The sequence below is a fragment of the Vigna umbellata genome, chromosome 5 (assembly GCF_029865625.1).
Source record: "Vigna umbellata cultivar VRB3 chromosome 5, Vumbellata_1.0, whole genome shotgun sequence".
Lineage (NCBI taxonomy): Eukaryota > Viridiplantae > Streptophyta > Magnoliopsida > Fabales > Fabaceae > Vigna > Vigna umbellata.
In genome coordinates this window covers 59753089-59772231 of record NC_142169.1, presented here as the reverse complement: position 1 = coordinate 59772231, position 19143 = coordinate 59753089, and the positions used below count along the sequence as shown (strand labels likewise).

General features: G+C 34.1%; 2 protein-coding genes across 4 annotated transcripts; both read left to right on the top strand.

The window, feature by feature from the left end:
* The first annotated feature begins 1744 nt into the window (after positions 1–1744).
* Positions 1745–3799, top strand: LOC124824148 (phosphoglycerate mutase-like protein AT74). Its single transcript, XM_047296528.2, has 2 exons — positions 1745–2369; positions 3009–3799. Exons 1-2 carry the CDS (start codon positions 1916–1918, stop codon positions 3434–3436), a joined length of 882 nt encoding a protein of 293 aa, XP_047152484.1. The 5' UTR covers positions 1745–1915; the 3' UTR covers positions 3437–3799.
* Positions 3800–5382: 1583 nt separating this feature from the next.
* Positions 5383–7585, top strand: LOC124824150 (uncharacterized). Of its 3 annotated transcripts, none has more exons than XM_047296531.2 (4): positions 5383–5699; positions 5809–6086; positions 6772–6795; positions 6916–7585. In XM_047296531.2, the coding sequence occupies exons 2-4, from the start codon at positions 5876–5878 to the stop codon at positions 7227–7229; spliced, it is 549 nt and encodes a 182-aa protein (XP_047152487.1). In that variant the 5' UTR covers positions 5383–5699; positions 5809–5875; the 3' UTR covers positions 7230–7585. The 3 variants fall into 3 exon arrangements, with proteins under 3 accessions (XP_047152487.1, XP_087947879.1, XP_047152486.1); XM_088091753.1 differs by having other exon boundaries at positions 5794–6086; XM_047296530.2 differs by having other exon boundaries at positions 5384–6086.
* The last annotated feature ends 11558 nt before the right edge of the window (positions 7586–19143 follow it).

Genomic DNA, 19143 nt, shown 5'->3' with positions numbered 1-19143 from the left:
CTCATATAACATTGACACATTTTGTGATAAAATCGTTTAGTAGTGTGTCTGCTCATATATATTAATACGATTACTAAAGTTTTTCTTTAAAACATTTAAATTCCATAAAAAAATTTCATAAAACATTTATCTTCCAATTATATTATTTTTCCAAAAATAACATTTTGTCATATGCTAATTTCAATTATTGTTATTTGTTAAATTTCAAAATATAAGAATGTTTAGACAATTCAATCTTACAAACAATATTGTTTTAACACTTTCTATTCTAAATCTTCTTATTACTTAACAAAACATGCTTTATTTTATTAAAGGAAATACTATTAAAATATCATAAAATAATCAACACTTAACTTCTTAGTCCAACTTGACTTCAAAAGAGGGAAAAAAGAAAGTAAAGAACTAAACTCTTTCTTTTGAAGATTTATTTCTTATAACTAATTATTTAACGCAATTACTTGTATGCAATTCTTTCTTAGTGGGAATTTTTTCCACCTATTTTGGAATGGTCTCTATAGTTTACTTAATAATACTACTAATTCAAATCCTTCTGAAGTATTTACTTTTAATAAGGATGCAATTGAGGTCTCGTTTCCTCTTTCTTGTACGTCACCTTGTCTTTACACTAATCATCAACCCTCACCTGTCACTAAACTCCTTAATCCTTTAATTTTGGGGGATTATATGAGCTGATCACAAGATTTTTTGAAAGTTATAAATTGTCAAACTTAATATACATCAAGTATCAATGATATTTGTTGATCAATAATAACTTTTGAACAACCATTCATGGATTTGCCAGGGAAGGAGATATGGCTAATGTGCTCAAGTGTATTGAAAATGGTGTTTCAGTTAATTTGAAAGGTGAGTTATTTATAATAGCTATTTGCTTTTCCTTGTGTATACATTATTCTCTACCGACCTGTGAGTTTTTTTTTTTTTTTAATGGATCAAGCTCCTAATAAAAACTTGGGACTAGCACTAGAAATTACAGTCAGTTTAGTGAAACTTCATCTACCTGAATTTAGCAATTGCTTGATAAGTATAATAATAAAAAAAACATTTAATTTTAGTATAAAAATAAAAAATAATACCATATATGATTAAACTATATATTAAAAAAAATATTATCTTGTAAAAAAATTTCAGTATTTTACTAAAATATATTATGTTAATTATTTATTATTTTTTATTGTATTATTTTAAATAATTTTACAAAATATAAGTTACTTATATAAACATTAAATAAGAATAATTTAGTAATCTTCATATTTTATTTATATACTTTTTTTAATTTATCAAATGAATCAAATCTTTGATAATTTATTTTAAAATTTATTTTTCGAGACTTTCTAAAAAAAAATAATACATGTTTTATTCTTAAATTCATTTATTCACTCTCTTCAAATTCATCTTTACAAGTAAATACAATCTTAAAATTAAATTGAAATCATACACAAAACTCTGAATTGTTAAAATATGAACACCGTATTTATTAAAAACTAAAAATTGAGTGAGAAAATAACTATTAAATTGTAACATGGTGAGCATTGATGAACAATAAGACATCATCATGAGAAAAAACTTAATTTATAATTTAACAGTATTTAACATTTTTTTCATATAATTATAATAACTTTAAATCAATACTTAATTATAGAAAATAAAATAAAATAAAGTAAAGGTATACAGAGGTGGGTCATATAAAACTCACCAAGTGTGAATGATTTGATGTGATAGAGAGCCCACACTGAAAGAAGTGGTGATTGAAATGCAGGGAAGTATTTTGGTTGCAAAAAGAATAGAAGAACAAAAGTAGTTGAGGAGAATTGAATGGTAACACAATGAAACATTATTTGGGCATTAGCCGGTGAAAGTTAGGGAAAAGCAACAAAACAAAAGCAGTGTGGGGGAAATGAGGGAGAGGGATGGTCACAGAGCAGTGTTACCCAAGAGAATAATTCTGGTGCGCCACGGGGAGTCGCAGGGGAACAACGACCCCGCCGCATACGACACAACGCCCGACCCTAAGATCCAGTTGACAACGCAAGGCATTGCACAGGCGCGACACGCCGGGGCTCGCATGCGCCACCTCATCGCTGGCGGAGGCTCCACCAATTGGCGCGTCTACTTCTACGTCTCTCCCTACGCCCGCACTCGATCCACGCTCCGGGAGATTGGTCGCTCCTTCTCTAGGAAGCGCGTCATCGGAGTCAGGGAAGAGTGCCGCATACGCGAACAGGACTTCGGCAACTTCCAGGTGCAGGAACACATGAACGTCATCAAGGAGACTCGACAACGCTTCGGCAGATTCTTCTATCGGTTTCCAGAAGGAGAATCCGCCGCCGACGTCTTCGATCGCGTTTCCAGTACGCTCTCTCTATCTCTCTATCTCTATCTTTCGCTCATTCTCTTTTCTGTCGCAAATCAAAATTGAATGTTTCTCGTCGTTTCCTGGAATTAACTACAATTTTCGCAATAGTTAGGGCTGAATGTATATATAGAATAAGAATTATTGATTAAATGTTCGAAGACAAGAATTAGGTCAATAGGCTAAGCATTTAGGAGGTTATTTGTTTGGATTGAGCAAAAGAGATTAATTGAGTTCGGATGAAATGGATTGGAATGAAATACGGGTTTAACTACACTGTCAATTGATTGGAAGACGATTAGTAGTAGGTTTGATTTTTAATTGGTTGTGATAAAATTCTGTGAACCTGTTACAGTTTATTTATTGGATGGTGGTGTCGGTACATGCAATGTGAAAGACTCATGTTTCATTATTCTCTATCGTGATTCATCTTGATTTTAAATCTAAACAATAGTTGGTTTGGACTTGTGGTGCACACTGGGAATGAAAATTTTATTTTACTTGAAAAATGCATATTTGAATAAACTGGATTGATTATAGTTAAGTTTTAAAGCGCTGTTAGTTCAAATTGTGATTTTTTGGTTGAAAGGTGCTAAAGAAGACATTATGATTTTAGACACACTGTGTTGTTTTGCAGGTTTCCTCGAATCTCTGTGGAGGGATGTTGACATGAACAGACTTAACCACGATCCTTCTGATGATCTGAATTTGATAATTGTGTCACATGGACTGGCATCTCGTGTTTTCATGATGAAGTGGTTCAAGTGGACAGTTGAACAGTTTGAGCTTCTGAGAAATTTTGAAAACGGTGAGTTCCGCGTGTTACAGTTGGGGAGTGGTGGAGAGTACAGTTTGGCAGTTCATCACGCAGACGAAGAACTGCTTGAGTGGGGTCTCTCTCCTGATATGATAGCTGATCAGAAATGGCGAGCCTGTGCCAACAAGGGTGAGTGGAACGATCGATGTTCCTGGTACCTTGATTCTTTTTTCGATCCTCTTCCTGATTCTGATGATGACAATGTGGATAAACTTGACGAGACAAATTCTTTGACTGTGCATAGCTAGCTTCTGGGTTGGGTTTCGTAGTTAACATTTATTGGACAGTAGGTTGTTCTTTGTTTGAAGAAAGAAAATTTCATTTCCAAAACAGAGGGAAGTTAAGAAGGGAAAGGACAAGGTGATTAACGGTTGTTCCTTCTTAGTTAGCTGCCCTAATCATTCATTCATCATCATAAGCTTGGCATTCAATTGTAAGGAATGGTTGTTTTGTGAATGCATAATGAATGGTTTGCTTTGTGAATGCATAATGCATGCATAATATGAATGCATCACGACAGAATTTAGGAGAGCCTAATATACAGTGTTCCTCGACTTTGTACTCACTTTTTTATTCTTGATGTTTGTGAATATTGGATACCATTCTGGATCTTTCATGATGTCAAAAATTCTTCTGGATTGTACTGATTTACACATTTTTTAGGTTGAATATACCTATAAATCATATAGAGCAGGGTTGTGTGAAAAATACATCAATTTGATAGAAAAAGAAAGAATTGCAAATGAGTGAGTCCGGTGATATTTGCACAACAACACTTGCCATTTTTTATTTAGTGTATCTTGCCGTTTAAAGATCAATTTCAATGTCTGAATAAAAATCTAAAATATTTCAAATTTAATGGCATATTAGTGATAACAAATTATGATTTTAATAATGACATGGTATTGTAATTCTTCTATCCATTTAATTGCTGAGTCCCACTGCAGCCGATTTTATTTTCTTCGATACAAGTAGAACTACCAGGCATCAGTTGATCACGACATTTATTACCTCTGTTTTCTTTTTTTTGTTTGTATGTAGAATGATAATGTACATATGGAAGAATGTACTTAGTATTTGTATTTATGATATATTTTTAACTTCGTAAAATTTGTTTAATTCATAATAAGTATGTAAAGTATTTGACAGTTAATGAATATTGACCATACTAAAAATAATTAATTCCATTGATTTTTATCTTTCTTTGTAGGCTTTTTATATAGAAACCCATGAAAATAGAATTTACTTTTAAAAAGTATTGATACCAAAGGCAGAAAAGTGGGCCGGTGGACTTAATGGAGATTCCAAAGTAGATAAAGTAAAAATGAATTGAATTGGGTGTTCTGTTACGTTGTCTTTGCTTAGGGTTTTGAGGTTGGAAAAAGTAATTAGGTGGCGGTGTTCAATAAATTCGATCAACTCTGTTATATTTAAGTTCGTTGTTTTCACACATTAGTTAGTTGCTCCATTGTTGGCGTCAGTGTCCATTATTTGATACCCCTAGGCTACAATAGTAAATAATATTTAATGGATGGGTTAAAATTCAAAACAGATAAAAAAATAAAACATACTGAGTTTTCATTGGATTTTTCTTTAATTTATTTAAATTGAAAATAAAGAGTCAAACCAAACGGTTTATTGTATTTAAATATAATCTTGTATATTTAAAATCAGTTAACTACTGATAAACATGTTCTTAAATATTGATTTATAATATGATCACAAAATATTTATATTTATCAAAAGATATAATATAAATTGAATTATAACGTTTAAATATAATATTTATAGTTTGTTTTCCCTCCGATCTATAATTCCATTCTGAAGTTAATCTTTTAATTAACCAATCCTTAAACAAATATGGTACTATGAAAACCTACAACGTTCCATTTGCCTTTGTCTTTATCGTAACACCCCGAAAATTTTGCAGTCCTGCACGTGCACAACACAGACCAAGTGGAACGTATCTACCTGAGTAGCAACAAAGAATCTTTCAGTTGCACCGTTCCAAAATTACAGGGCACATACGGTTATTTAATCACTTTAGTTTGAGGTCAAATACAGAGTAACCAAACGGGGCATAACAAAACATAACCTACCAAGTACTAACTCCTCCTTATTGGTTAATACCAAGTTTCAAAATGTCAAGGTTACCGTTCTCATTTAAACAAACAAACCAACCCAATCATTAAAGCAACCTTCTTGATTATCCTAAAGCCGCAACATTACCACTCTTTTTCTTACTCATTATTCAATTTCTACCCCACACTTGAGCACCAAATTCCCGTTTTCCAAACCCCATAAAGACACCATCTTTACACTTTCCCGGGATCTGGGTCTCCTTTAATTTTCCCGAAAGACAAAGTAGACAGTGCCTTCCACACACTTTGAAAAGAGAGAGACTATGTGTGATAGTTCATGAAACTGAAGTGTTTCTCTGTCAATCATTGTGTTTTACAGTCAAATTCAGCGTCTATGATCCCGTTTTGTAAAATTTTCCGCTTGATAAAGGTGGTTTTCTCTCGCAACTTCACAAAGTCACACCCTTTATTTATCTCGGTATCCAACAAAGTGTTGTTCCTTACTTGCTAACTCACTGACCCAGATCTTCAAATGGCAGTGTGAGTCTTGCATTGTTGCAGGAGCCTTCTATCAAGAATTGCTGAAGTAACTGTTTTGAGTTTGTAATGAGGGTGTGGAGGGTTCACCTACCAGAGCAAAAGCTTTGTCCTCATGGTGTTTTGAGGTGGGTTTTGGTTTGGATGAGTGTGTGTTTGTTTCTGGTCACGGTTGGTCCACCGTCTCGGTCGCTGGTTAAGAAGAGTGCACCTCCTCGATTTTCTTGTCCTCCCTGTGATTGTCACTGCTCTTCAGCAGAACATCTCCTCGATCCTTTGGGTGAGTGAAGTTTCCTTTTTTAGTTTCTGTGTAATGTAGCAATTCTGGTCTTGAAGTCAAAAAAAGAAACAAGTTTGATTTGATGCAATGACAAGAAAAAGACAGAAGTAACCCTTGTGTGTTTGAAAATGGAAAATGGAAAATGGTGTGTGCATAGAGAATAGGTATAGCATTTAGTTAGCATTTATTGTGTCCAGTGCTGAGCTATTCTAAATCTGGAGTTGCCACATCTGCAGCAATTTGCAGAGGAACTGGCTTCTGCACTTTGTATCCTTTTTTGAAAAAAAATCATCAGAAAAATACTGACTTTGTATAAAGGATTAGAGCCACTATATCTTTAATCCTTAATAATGTAGAAAGCTAAACTTTTCTTATTTCTGCTATTTCATCCATACATCAATTGGTAATCTTGAAATCTTGGTTTCTGCCTTTGGTCTTAAAAGGGAAGAACCAAAGAAAATTGGTGCATTGGGTTACCTAATATTAAGCCTAGTGCCATAACTGTAGTTTGTGTTGCCACATATTTAGTTAGACATGGTGGAAATTCGAAGATTACACGTTGGAGTATTAGTTTCCAGTTTTAGTTATCCTTGTACTAATCAATATATATGTATATATGTATGGTGTGACATTCTTTAATATAATATATTGGTTTATTTCTCAACCGTGTTGCTGACTTTTGCAGGACTCGGCAATGGCTCAGTTTCTGGTAAATTAATCTCTTGCATTTCTACTTGTTGAAACGTTTGACAAAACAATTTGCTTTACTCTTACTTTGATGCATAAAGGGTTAAATTTTTAATATGAAACTTGACTCATGTAAGTGTAGATTGTGGTAAACATGATCCTGTTTTGAATGAGGAAATGAATAAGGATCTATTGGCAATGCTATCTGAGGAGCTAAATTTGCAGAAAGTAGTGGCCAAGGAGAGGTTGGAACACACGAAAAGGTTAGTAATGGATGCCAGGAAAAGCTTTTCACAGTACCAGAAAGAAGCAGAAAAGTGCAACATTGGAATGGAAACTTGTGAAGAAGCAAGGCAGAGGGCAGAGGCAGAGCTCATTGAAGAACGAAGGCTCACAACAACGTGGGAAAATCGAGCTCGTGAATATGGGTGGAGTGACAGAAAAAACCATCATTAGCTAATGATAATTGTGTAACATAGCTTTCATAGCCAATGCACTGGTTTCTTGAAATGATTTCAGAAAGGTCAGTTATTCCATTGAAGCATAGTTCAATACTAACAATGCCATTTGCCAAAGCTTTTCAAAATAGCACAATCCTTGTTTAGCAAATGACAGTAACAGATCCAGAAGTGATGAAAAACCAGTGGATTTCATTCAGTTCAGATATTTCCTCGACATCAAAATTTCATTACAACGAAAATGCACTACAACTACAGTACTTGTATTTTGTGTCACTTAATTGTTTTCGCTCTTTTAACATTTTGAACATTTTATAGCACTTATTTAACCTTTGGGAAAACATTTTTCTTATGTTTGTGCTTCGTTTTAATAATGATAATTTTATTCTTTTGGTTTTTAATAAATTTGTAATTTTACTCCTGTCAATGTTTTATATAAAAAAAACACATAAACACATATTTTTAGATGTTATAAGTAATCTCAAACTGGATTGAATTTTAGTCAAATAATATTATATCTCCAATAATGACACATTTCTCTGAAAAATTCCATTAAAGAAAATCAAAAGAAGATTTCCCCAAACTACAGAAAAGTATGTTAAAGAACCTAGTTGCATAAAGGTATGTACGTAAATGGTTGGCTCTCTCAAGTATAGACTATCTAACATCGAAATACATTATTTGAATTATTTGAACTTCTTTCTTTTTAAATTCTGGTTAGATAAAGCTAAAATTATTTTCTTAAATGTTATGTTTGTTAAAATAATTTAAATATTTTTAAATTTTGAGTTTTAATATATATATATATATATATATATATATATATATATATATATATATATATATATATATATATATATATAAAATTTTATTTGTGAACCATATAATTATAAGAATGGAAGAGTAATAAGAAAGGGAAAGGAAAGATATAAAGGAGAAAGATGATGGAATTGAAAACAAAATCTGTAAACAAAATGTTTAATGTTTCGGTAGGTATCTATTTTTGTTTAGAATCTCAAATTGATCCTCTTTTTTTTTTTTTCAGCGTATCAATTGAGTCCTTATTTTATGAAAATTGCAACAATTAGACCTCTGTAATTAAATTGGGCCCGTTAACGTATGATTGACATGGCACGCTGATGTGGAATTTTATTTTATTTATTAAACATTGAACTGAGTAGCAAAGCGTATCAATTGGATCCTTATTTTATTTTTATCACCCTTGACACATCATCATCTTCTACCCCCAGAAATCCTAGCCTTTTCCCCTACCATCCATCGTCGTACCACCAGCAGCAAAGCTGCCACAAATCGCCATGGGATCCTTCATCACCACCACAAATAACATCGTCGGACTGCAACACTCATCTTCTCCACCATCAATAACTAAAATCATTCATCTCCATTGCAGGGATTTTTCCACATATATTTCAAGCCAGAACCCAACTTCCAAGCCCTAATTGCAGGGAACATCAGACTACTGCGAGATAGCCATGAATCACGCCACCTCAGAGATCGTCCAAAATCACCATGTTGCACCACCGTTTCACCATCATCAACCGCATTAGAAACCTGCAGAAGAACCCAGAAATCACAAACTCCATTGATGCACGAAGCTTCAACCTCCATCGCAGAAGACCATCTTCGTCTTCTTCAACGCATCGTCGCGACACGTCTCCATCACCTTCGCCAAGCCTAAACCTGCAAACCACAAAATCAAAAAGAGCTCATCCTAAACCCCAATTGCGATAAACCCTAGTTCGCGAAACACCACCATCGAGCTCGTTGTCAGACGCAAGCCTCCCTGGCCACCATGCCGCAAAAATAACCATGCCACCACCCAAACACCATTGAAGCCTCCATGGAAACCCTGCAAATAAGAAAACCACAAAGCCACCAGAGAGCCATTTTCATGCCTTCAAATCACAAAATGAGAGACCCTTCACATCCACTGTTGGCCACCGTGAATGAAAGGGTGAAACCCTGATTCTAAAAGAACTTTTCTCCAATCTGCATAATAAGTAGTGGCGTAATGGAGATGTCCGCGAGGGTTTCTCTGCATCGTGATTTCTGTGTGTGTGATTTGATTCACGGTGGTCGCAAATGGTGAGGATTTCGCAGAGAAAGATGATGGTCGTAGTGGCTATGGCAGCGCGGAGAAGATGACGACAACGATCTGATGATTGCCAATATTTTTGGTAAAAAAATAAATAAAAAAGACATGTCAAAATATATTGAATTCCATGTCATTTAGAAACGAAGCTCAGCGTGCCATGTCAATCATACGTTAACGCCGTTGGACCCAATTTAACGGCATGGTCTAATTGTTGTAATTTTTACAAAATAAGAACCCAATTGAGATATCGAAAAGAAAACAGATCAATTTAAGATTCTGAACAGAAATAGGAACAAAGGACACGCTATAGATCAATCTTAAGATCAATTTAAGATTCTCGAAACATTAAACCTGAAAAAAATTATGAATGTAATGATGACACGCTATAGAGCATATATAAAAAAACTAGTTTTTCTTTTTTATTCAAACCCTAATCCTTGCATAAAGAAAACAAATTTTATTAACCCTGTCTATTGTAAGACTCATGAAAAATATATATTTTAATAAATAGAAGTAAGTTTTAGCGTTATTATTAGTAATAATAATGAATAGAAAAATATAAATAAGTTTTATTTTAGTTAATTATCCAAAATATTTAATTACGGGTGTGTAAAACGTGTTAAGAAAATTTTAATCCTCGAAAATGCATAAAACAAGATTACATAGTGTTGTTCGCATTATATTGTCAGCAAAACGATAATGGCCTAGTGGTAGGTGCATGTGGAAAGGGTAACTGAGACCCTGTGTTCGATTCCCACTGTTTTCACATTTTTGGTTGGTGAGTATGTGGGTCCCATATCTTGCATGAAAGAGAGAAAATATTGTGGTGCACGTAAAATCTGCAGAGGAGAAGTTTTCTCTTCTTTGGTTTTAGTTTTCTTAACTCCTTCCTTGCATGGTACATGAATAGGAAATGTGATGGTAAGTTTAAATTTTTTTTATGCCTTGGTTACTTAAGGGAAGTTAGAGTTATTTGTTTTCTTCTTTTTTTTCTAAATTGTATTATATACTCTTGGTTGGTATAAGGTTATTTTTGGGGTTACATAAATTTGTAGAAGAAATATTGGCACCTTTGTTTGGTATTATTACTCCTTATTTTCCTTATTGTTTGGTGCATTTTTGGTTGATATGGAATATTAACTCTTTGGCCAAGACTTTTGGGTATCTTGAGAGGGTTCATTTGTCTCATTAGTCATCCTAAAGTACTCATTCTAGCCTTTAAAAGCACCTTTGCACACATGAAAGTGGGGGGGAGAAAGAACATATTTTTATTATCATAAGTGAAGTGAGAGTGAGAAGTAGAAGACTAGAGGAACAAGAGTGGAGGAGTTTTAACATCAAAGAACCCATTGGAAGATTCTCTACATTTAAGAGGTAAGGGGGGGCTACTTTTCTTTGTTTATATTTGATGGGAATAAGTGTCTGCATGTAAGGGGGAGTGACCATGAAAAATGTTAGTTGTTGTAGGTAAGGGGTATATCTATGGAGTATGATAGCATGAGGTAATGGTGTTAGTTTCATCTTTAAAATGCATGGGTATACATTTTATGAAGAGTTGGGGTATACTGTGCATGTGTATAACTTTGATATTGGGTTGGGGTATACTTTGATATATGTTTTATTTGGGGTATAGCTTAATATATATGTTGCATGGGGTATAACTTTGATATGTTTAATGCATGGGGTATAACTTTATTAAATGTTTTGCATGTGTATAGCTTTATATTGGGTATAAGTTTTATGAAGGGTTGGGGTACACTTTATATATATATGTTTTGTAAGGGGAGCTAATCTTTCTTGTATATGATTTTTATCCATGTTATGATAATGAATATGAGTTATGAGTATGTTAAAATTTTGGTAATGGTAGTTATCTATTCACTTATATAAATTTAGTTTTCATGATTATAATTTTCTTATTTTCGAGTTAGTATGGTAAAACTTTTCTTTTAATTACTTTGACCGTTGGATTTAGCTAAAATTTTAATATATGAATCCTAAGACCTATTTCTTCACTTTGACCGTTGGGATTTGTAATTAGAAGTCTGTACTTAGAGAAATAAATCCTGCATGTTTGAGTAAATTAATTACCCCTGTAGATCTGTTACTGAGTCATCTCGGTAAAATATATATTACGACTTATTTGACCGTTAGATCAACTTGAAAATTTTATATATGATTCCTAAGATATATTAATACACTGTGACCGATCGGATTATAAATTGAAAGTCTATGTTTGGAGAAAATAATTTTTAAGTTTTGAAAAATCTGATGAACACTATATTTCTGTTCTTAAGTTATTATGGTAAACATTTCATATATATTTTATTTACCGTTAGATTGAGCCCAAAATTTAGTATGTAATTCATAAGACATGTTAAGTCATTTTGACCGTTCAGATTTGTAATTAAATGTTTGTACTTAGGGAAATTAGTTCCGCATTTTGAGTATAATTGAAAACCACTTAAAATTCTGCACCTAAGTTACCTCGGTAAAACCTCAATATCTATCTAGTTAACCGTTGGATCAACCTGAAATTTTAATATATAGTTTATAACAAATAGTGAATTATTGTGACCATTCAGATTTGAAATCGGAGTTACAGATTTATAGATATTAATTTCGTATCTTCTCAGAGATCTCAATATTGCTTAAATTTCTATTTTTTGATATCTATATTAAATTTCGGTGTTAATATTATATGCTGTTGTTTTAAATCTGTAAATAAGAAATTTGTTAAAAACTATTTGAGGAACACTTTGGCTAAGGAAAGACTTGGTACTTAAGTTGTCCATTGTGACGCACCTCTCTTTCCTGGAAGTCTACTCGACAAGTTTTTAACTTAAATCCTATTGAACAGATTATGTACTGTTAAATTATTGTGTAATATATCTTGTTGGAATATATTCAGTTTGTATGATTTCTGAAATAATTGGACTTTATTAGATTTGAATTTATGCATCTGAATAAGATTGTGAATTATAATGATGTGATTTATGTGGAGAGTATGTGAATGTATGCGATATAGTCAATTTGTATGACTTTTGGGATGGATGAACGTGATGCATATTGGTGTATGCATTCTGATTTGGTGTTTGATGCATATTGGTGTATGCATGATGCATATTGGTGTATGCATGATGCATATTGGTGTATGCATGATGCATATTGGTGTATGCATGATGCATATTGGTGTATGCATTCTGATTTGGTGTTTGATATATATTGATGCATGCAATGTGGTTTAGTGTGTAACTCATATTTGTTTATGTAATTTGATCTAGTAAAGTGAGTATAGTATGGTTTGGTATCGGGGTATGGTTATTGTATTGAATTGTTAGCTCACCCTTGCTTGTGTGTGCATGTGAATGCGATGATCGTATAATGCGTGATGTTATACGGGAGTAGATGTTATTACAGATGCGATGGCTGACGCTTTTGAACATGCATAAAGGTCGAAAGAGAGATGGGATAGAAGACTTGGGATTGTGATTTTAGTGTTTTAAAAATTTATTTCGATCCTGACTATGTGGACATTTTATTTTCGGAAGAATCGATTGTAATAAATAATGTACTATTTTCTGTCTATGTTGAAGTTTAAAATTTCAAAATTTCTACATTTATTTTTGTACGGAAAATTTTAGTCGATGTAGCGCCAAAAATTCGGGGTGTTACATTTGTGGTATCAGAGCGGTGATTCTTTTCGAAAATTAAAATTTTTTTTGGGATTGGGGAGTGAGAAATCCTATCATGCATAAATGTGTACATGTGTTGTTTGATTCAGGAGCTACACACTCCTTTGTGTCCTTGTCTTGTTTAGAAAGACTTAGTTTGCCAGTAAGTAATCTAGGATGTGAGTTACTAGTTTCGACACCAACATCTGGGCAGATTACAACCAATTCAGTTTGTGTTGGATGCCCGATCGTAGTAGCAGGGTGCAAGTTCAAAGTGAACTTGATTTCCTTACCTCTTAAATGGCTGGACGTTATCCTAGGAATGGATTGGTTGACCACCAATCACATTCTTCTCGATTGTGCAAGACAACAATTAGTATTCTCAGACTCTAACGATTTAGAGTTGATCTCAGCTAAAGAAGTTCTGAAGGATATCACTAGAGGAGTTGCGTGTTTTGTAGTAATGGCTCAAGAGAAGAGGATAAATTCTGAAGATCCGGTAATGAGTATTCCAGTGGTAGAAGATTTTGCGGATGTCTTTCCGGATGAAGTACCAGGATTACCACCGAGCAGAGAGGTAGAGTTCTCCATAGATTTGGTACCAGGAGCTGGACCAATATCTATAGCTCCGTATAGGATGGCTCCGGCAGAGTTGGCTGAACTAAAGAAGCAAATTGAAGATTTGTTGGAAAAGAAGTTTATCAGACCAAGTGTGTCGCCATGGGGAGCACCAGTATTATTGGTGAAGAAGAAAGATGGGAGTTCAAGATTATGCATTGATTACCGACAGTTAAATAAACTGACTATTAAGAACAAGTACCCACTGCAGAGAATTGAAGACTTGTTGGATCAGTTGCATGGCGCTAGCGTGTTTTCAAAAATCGATTTGAGGTCTGGGTACCATCAGATCTTGGTCAAACCCGAAGACTGTCATAAGACAGCTTTCAGGTCACGTTACGGACACTATGAGTATGTGGTGATGCCGTTTGGAGTGACCAATGCTCCTGCCATATTCATGGACTATATGAATCGAATTTTCCGACCTTGGTTAGATAAGTTTGTTGTTGTATTCATAGATGACATTCTCATCTATTCTAAGGATCGGGAGGAACATGTAGAGCATTTGAGGACAGTGTTGGAGACGCTCAGGAAGCATCAATTGTTTGGGAAATTTTCCAAGTGCGAGTTTTGGTTGGAGGAAGTACAATTTCTGGGTCATGTGATTTCTGCTCAAGGAATCTCAGTGGATCCCGCAAAGGTGGAAGCGGTGTTGAAGTGGGAACGCCCGAAGTCAGTATCGGAAGTAAGAAGTTTCGTGGGCCTGGCTGGATACTACAGGAAGTTCGTCAAGGATTTCTCAAAAAAATTGTAGGTCCATTAACACAATTGACTCGGAAAGATCAACCGTTTTCTTGGACGTGCAAGTGTGAAGCAAGTTTTGAGGAAATGAAGAGAAGACTGACAAGTGCTCCAGTGCTAACGATCCCAGATACTTCAAAGGCTTTTGAAGTATTTTGTGACGCTTCATATCAAGGACTTGGTTGTGTGTTGATGCAGAAAAAAAAAAGACCAGTGGCATATGCGTCGAGACAATTGAAGGTGCATGAAAGAAACTACCCGACACATGATCTTGAGTTAGCGGCTGTCGTTTTCGCTTTAAAGACTTGGAGACATTATCTGTATGGCTCACGTTTTCAAGTCTTTAGTGATCACAAAAGCCTGAAGTATCTCTTTGATCAGAAGGAATTAAACATGAGACAGAGAAGATGGATGGAGTACATGAAAGATTTTGAATTTGAGTTGCAATGCCATCCGGGAAAAGCAAATGTTGTTGCAGATGCTCTAAGTAGAAAGCAGATGCAAATGTCGACAAAAATGGTCAAGGAGCTGGAAATGATCGAGAAGTTCAGAGATATGAATTTGGGTGTACAGTTGGGCCAAAATCACATCTGGTGTAGCCATTTGGAAATCACAAATAACTTCTTGGAAAGTATACGAACTAAGCAGAAAGAAGACACAAGTTTACAACAAATAGTGAGGTCATTGGGGACAGAACAAGCAAAGGACTTCAATTTGGGAACTGATGATGTTCTTCGATTCAGAAGTAGGGTATGTGTTCCTGTAAATTCAGGGTTGATAAGACAAATTCTTGAGGAAGGACACAAGAGTCGTCTTAGCATACATCCTGGTATGACTAAGATGTACAAGGATCTAAAGGATTCTTTCTGGTGGACTGGAATGAAAAAGGATGTGGCAGACTTCGTTTCTGCTTGCCTAACTTGTCAGAAGGCAAAGACAGAACATCAAAGACCGGGTGGAATGTTGCAGCAGTTGGATATTCCCCAATGGAAATGGGACAGCATCTCGATGGATTTTGTAACTCATTTACCAAAATCATCAAAGGGTCATGATTCCATTTGGGTAATAATTGATCGACTGACGAAGAGCGCTCACTTTTTGCCAATTAACCTAAGGATGTCAATGGAGAAGTTGGCGGAGTTATACATTCGAGAAATAGTAAGATTGCATGGTGTACCCAAAAGCATTGTCTCAGATCGAGATCCAAGGTTTACCTCAAGGTTCTGGCAGTTATTGCAGGAGGCATTAGGTTCAACGTTGAGAATGAGCTCAGCCTATCATCCTCAAACAGATGGACAGACTGAGAGGACTATTCAGTCATTAGAAGACTTACTGAGAGCATGCGTATTGGATCATCTGGGAGGTTGGAGTGATATCCTACCGTTGGTGGAATTTACATACAACAATAGTTATCACTCTAGCATCGGGATGGCGCCATATGAAGCTTTATATGGGAGAAGATGTAGAACACCGTTATGTTGGTTCCAAGATGGGGAATCATTGATAGTAGGACCAGAGTTATTGCAACAAACAACAGAAAAGATAAAATTGATCCAAGATCGAATGAGAGCAAGTCAAAGTAGACAAAAGTCATATGCTGACAAAAGGAGAAGGCCGTTGGAATTTGAGGAAGGAGATCATGTATTCTTACGAGTAACACCAACTGCAGGAGTCGGGAGAACTATCAAGATGAGGAAATTGACACCTAAATTTCTTGGACCATATCAAATTCTCAAAAAGATTGGACCAGTAGCTTATAAGGTAGCACTACCGCCTCAATTGTCAAATATACATAATGTTTTTCATGTATCCCAACTGAGGAAGTATATTCCAGATCCAAAACATGTGTTGGAAGTTGACGAAATTCAGGTCAAAGAGAATTTAACGACGGAAGTTCGACCAATACGAATAATGGATGTTCAAATGAAAAGGCTAAGAGGAAAGGACATTCGCACGATAAAGGTGTTATGGAATGAAGATACACAGGAAATGACTTGGGAATTAGAGGAATTAATGAGAAAAGAATATCCATATCTTTTTGTTGAATAATCAATTTTCGAGGGCGAAAATTTTTGTTGTTGGGGAGAATGTAAGACTCATGAAAAATATATATTTTAATAAATAGAAGTAAGTTTTAGCGTTATTATTAGTAATAATAATGAATAGAAAAATATAAATAAGTTTTATTTTAGTTAATTATCCAAAATATTTAATTACGGGTGTGTAAAACGTGTTAAGAAAATTTTAATCCTCGAAAATGCATAAAACAAGATTACATAGTGTTGTTCGCATTATATTGTCAGCAAAACGATAATGGCCTAGTGGTAGGTGCATGTGGAAAGGGTAACTGAGACCCTGTGTTCGATTCCCACTGTTTTCACATTTTTGGTTGGTGAGTATGTGGGTCCCATATCTTGCATGAAAGAGAGAAAATATTGTGGTGCACGTAAAATCTGCAGAGGAGAAGTTTTCTCTTCTTTGGTTTTAGTTTTCTTAACTCCTTCCTTGCATGGTACATGAATAGGAAATGTGATGGTAAGTTTAAATTTTTTTTATGCCTTGGTTACTTAAGGGAAGTTAGAGTTATTTGTTTTCTTCTTTTTTTTCTAAATTGTATTATATACTCTTGGTTGGTATAAGGTTATTTTTGGGGTTACATAAATTTGTAGAAGAAATATTGGCACCTTTGTTTGGTATTATTACTCCTTATTTTCCTTATTGTTTGGTGCATTTTTGGTTGATATGGAATATTAACTCTTTGGCCAAGACTTTTGGGTATCTTGAGAGGGTTCATTTGTCTCATTAGTCATCCTAAAGTACTCATTCTAGCCTTTAAAAGCACCTTTGCACACATGAAAGTGGGGGGGAGAAAGAACATATTTTTATTATCATAAGTGAAGTGAGAGTGAGAAGTAGAAGACTAGAGGAACAAGAGTGGAGGAGTTTTAACATCAAAGAACCCATTGGAAGATTCTCTACATTTAAGAGGTAAGGGGGGGCTACTTTTCTTTGTTTATATTTGATGGGAATAAGTGTCTGCATGTAAGGGGGAGTGACCATGAAAAATGTTAGTTGTTGTAGGTAAGGGGTATATCTATGGAGTATGATAGCATGAGGTAATGGTGTTAGTTTCATCTTTAAAATGCATGGGTATACATTTTATGAAGAGTTGGGGTATACTGTGCATGTGTATAACTTTGATATTGGGTTGGGGTATACTTTGATATATGTTTTATTTGGGGTATAGCTTAATATATATGTTGCATGGGGTATAACTTTGATATGTTTAATGCATGGGGTATAACTTTATTAAATGTTTTGCATGTGTATAGCTTTATATTGGGTATAAGTTTTATGAAGGGTTGGGGTACACTTTATATATATATGTTTTGTAAGGGGAGCTAATCTTTCTTGTATATGATTTTTATCCATGTTATGATAATGAATATGAGTTATGAGTATGTTAAAATTTTGGTAATGGTAGTTATCTATTCACTTATATAAATTTAGTTTTCATGATTATAATTTTCTTATTTTCGAGTTAGTATGGTAAAACTTTTCTTTTAATTACTTTGACCGTTGGATTTAGCTAAAATTTTAATATATGAATCCTAAGACCTATTTCTTCACTTTGACCGTTGGGATTTGTAATTAGAAGTCTGTACTTAGAGAAATAAATCCTGCATGTTTGAGTAAATTAATTACCCCTGTAGATCTGTTACTGAGTCATCTCGGTAAAATATATATTACGACTTATTTGACCGTTAGATCAACTTGAAAATTTTATATATGATTCCTAAGATATATTAATACACTGTGACCGATCGGATTATAAATTGAAAGTCTATGTTTGGAGAAAATAATTTTTAAGTTTTGAAAAATCTGATGAACACTATATTTCTGTTCTTAAGTTATTATGGTAAACATTTCATATATATTTTATTTACCGTTAGATTGAGCCCAAAATTTAGTATGTAATTCATAAGACATGTTAAGTCATTTTGACCGTTCAGATTTGTAATTAAATGTTTGTACTTAGGGAAATTAGTTCCGCATTTTGAGTATAATTGAAAACCACTTAAAATTCTGCACCTAAGTTACCTCGGTAAAACCTCAATATCTATCTAGTTAACCGTTGGATCAACCTGAAATTTTAATATATAGTTTATAACAAATAGTGAATTATTGTGACCATTCAGATTTGAAATCGGAGTTACAGATTTATAGATATTAATTTCGTATCTTCTCAGAGATCTCAATATTGCTTAAATTTCTATTTTTTGATATCTATATTAAATTTCGGTGTTAATATTATATGCTGTTGTTTTAAATCTGTAAATAAGAAATTTGTTAAAAACTATTTGAGGAACACTTTGGCTAAGGAAAGACTTGGTACTTAAGTTGTCCATTGTGACGCACCTCTCTTTCCTGGAAGTCTACTCGACAAGTTTTTAACTTAAATCCTATTGAACAGATTATGTACTGTTAAATTATTGTGTAATATATCTTGTTGGAATATATTCAGTTTGTATGATTTCTGAAATAATTGGACTTTATTAGATTTGAATTTATGCATCTGAATAAGATTGTGAATTATAATGATGTGATTTATGTGGAGAGTATGTGAATGTATGCGATATAGTCAATTTGTATGACTTTTGGGATGGATGAACGTGATGCATATTGGTGTATGCATTCTGATTTGGTGTTTGATGCATATTGGTGTATGCATGATGCATATTGGTGTATGCATGATGCATATT

Coding starts and splice junctions, on each gene's coding strand:
- LOC124824148 (XM_047296528.2), top strand. CDS start 1,916: ATGAGGGAGAGGGATGGTCACAGAGCAGTGTTACCCAAGAGAATAATT. Junction 2,370..3,008: donor CGTCTTCGATCGCGTTTCCA/GTACGCTCTCTC, acceptor GTTGTTTTGCAG/GTTTCCTCGAATCTCTGTGG.
- LOC124824150 (XM_047296531.2), top strand. CDS start 5,876: ATGAGGGTGTGGAGGGTTCACCTACCAGAGCAAAAGCTTTGTCCTCAT. Junction 6,087..6,771: donor ACATCTCCTCGATCCTTTGG/GTGAGTGAAGTT, acceptor TGACTTTTGCAG/GACTCGGCAATGGCTCAGTT. Junction 6,796..6,915: donor CGGCAATGGCTCAGTTTCTG/GTAAATTAATCT, acceptor ATGTAAGTGTAG/ATTGTGGTAAACATGATCCT.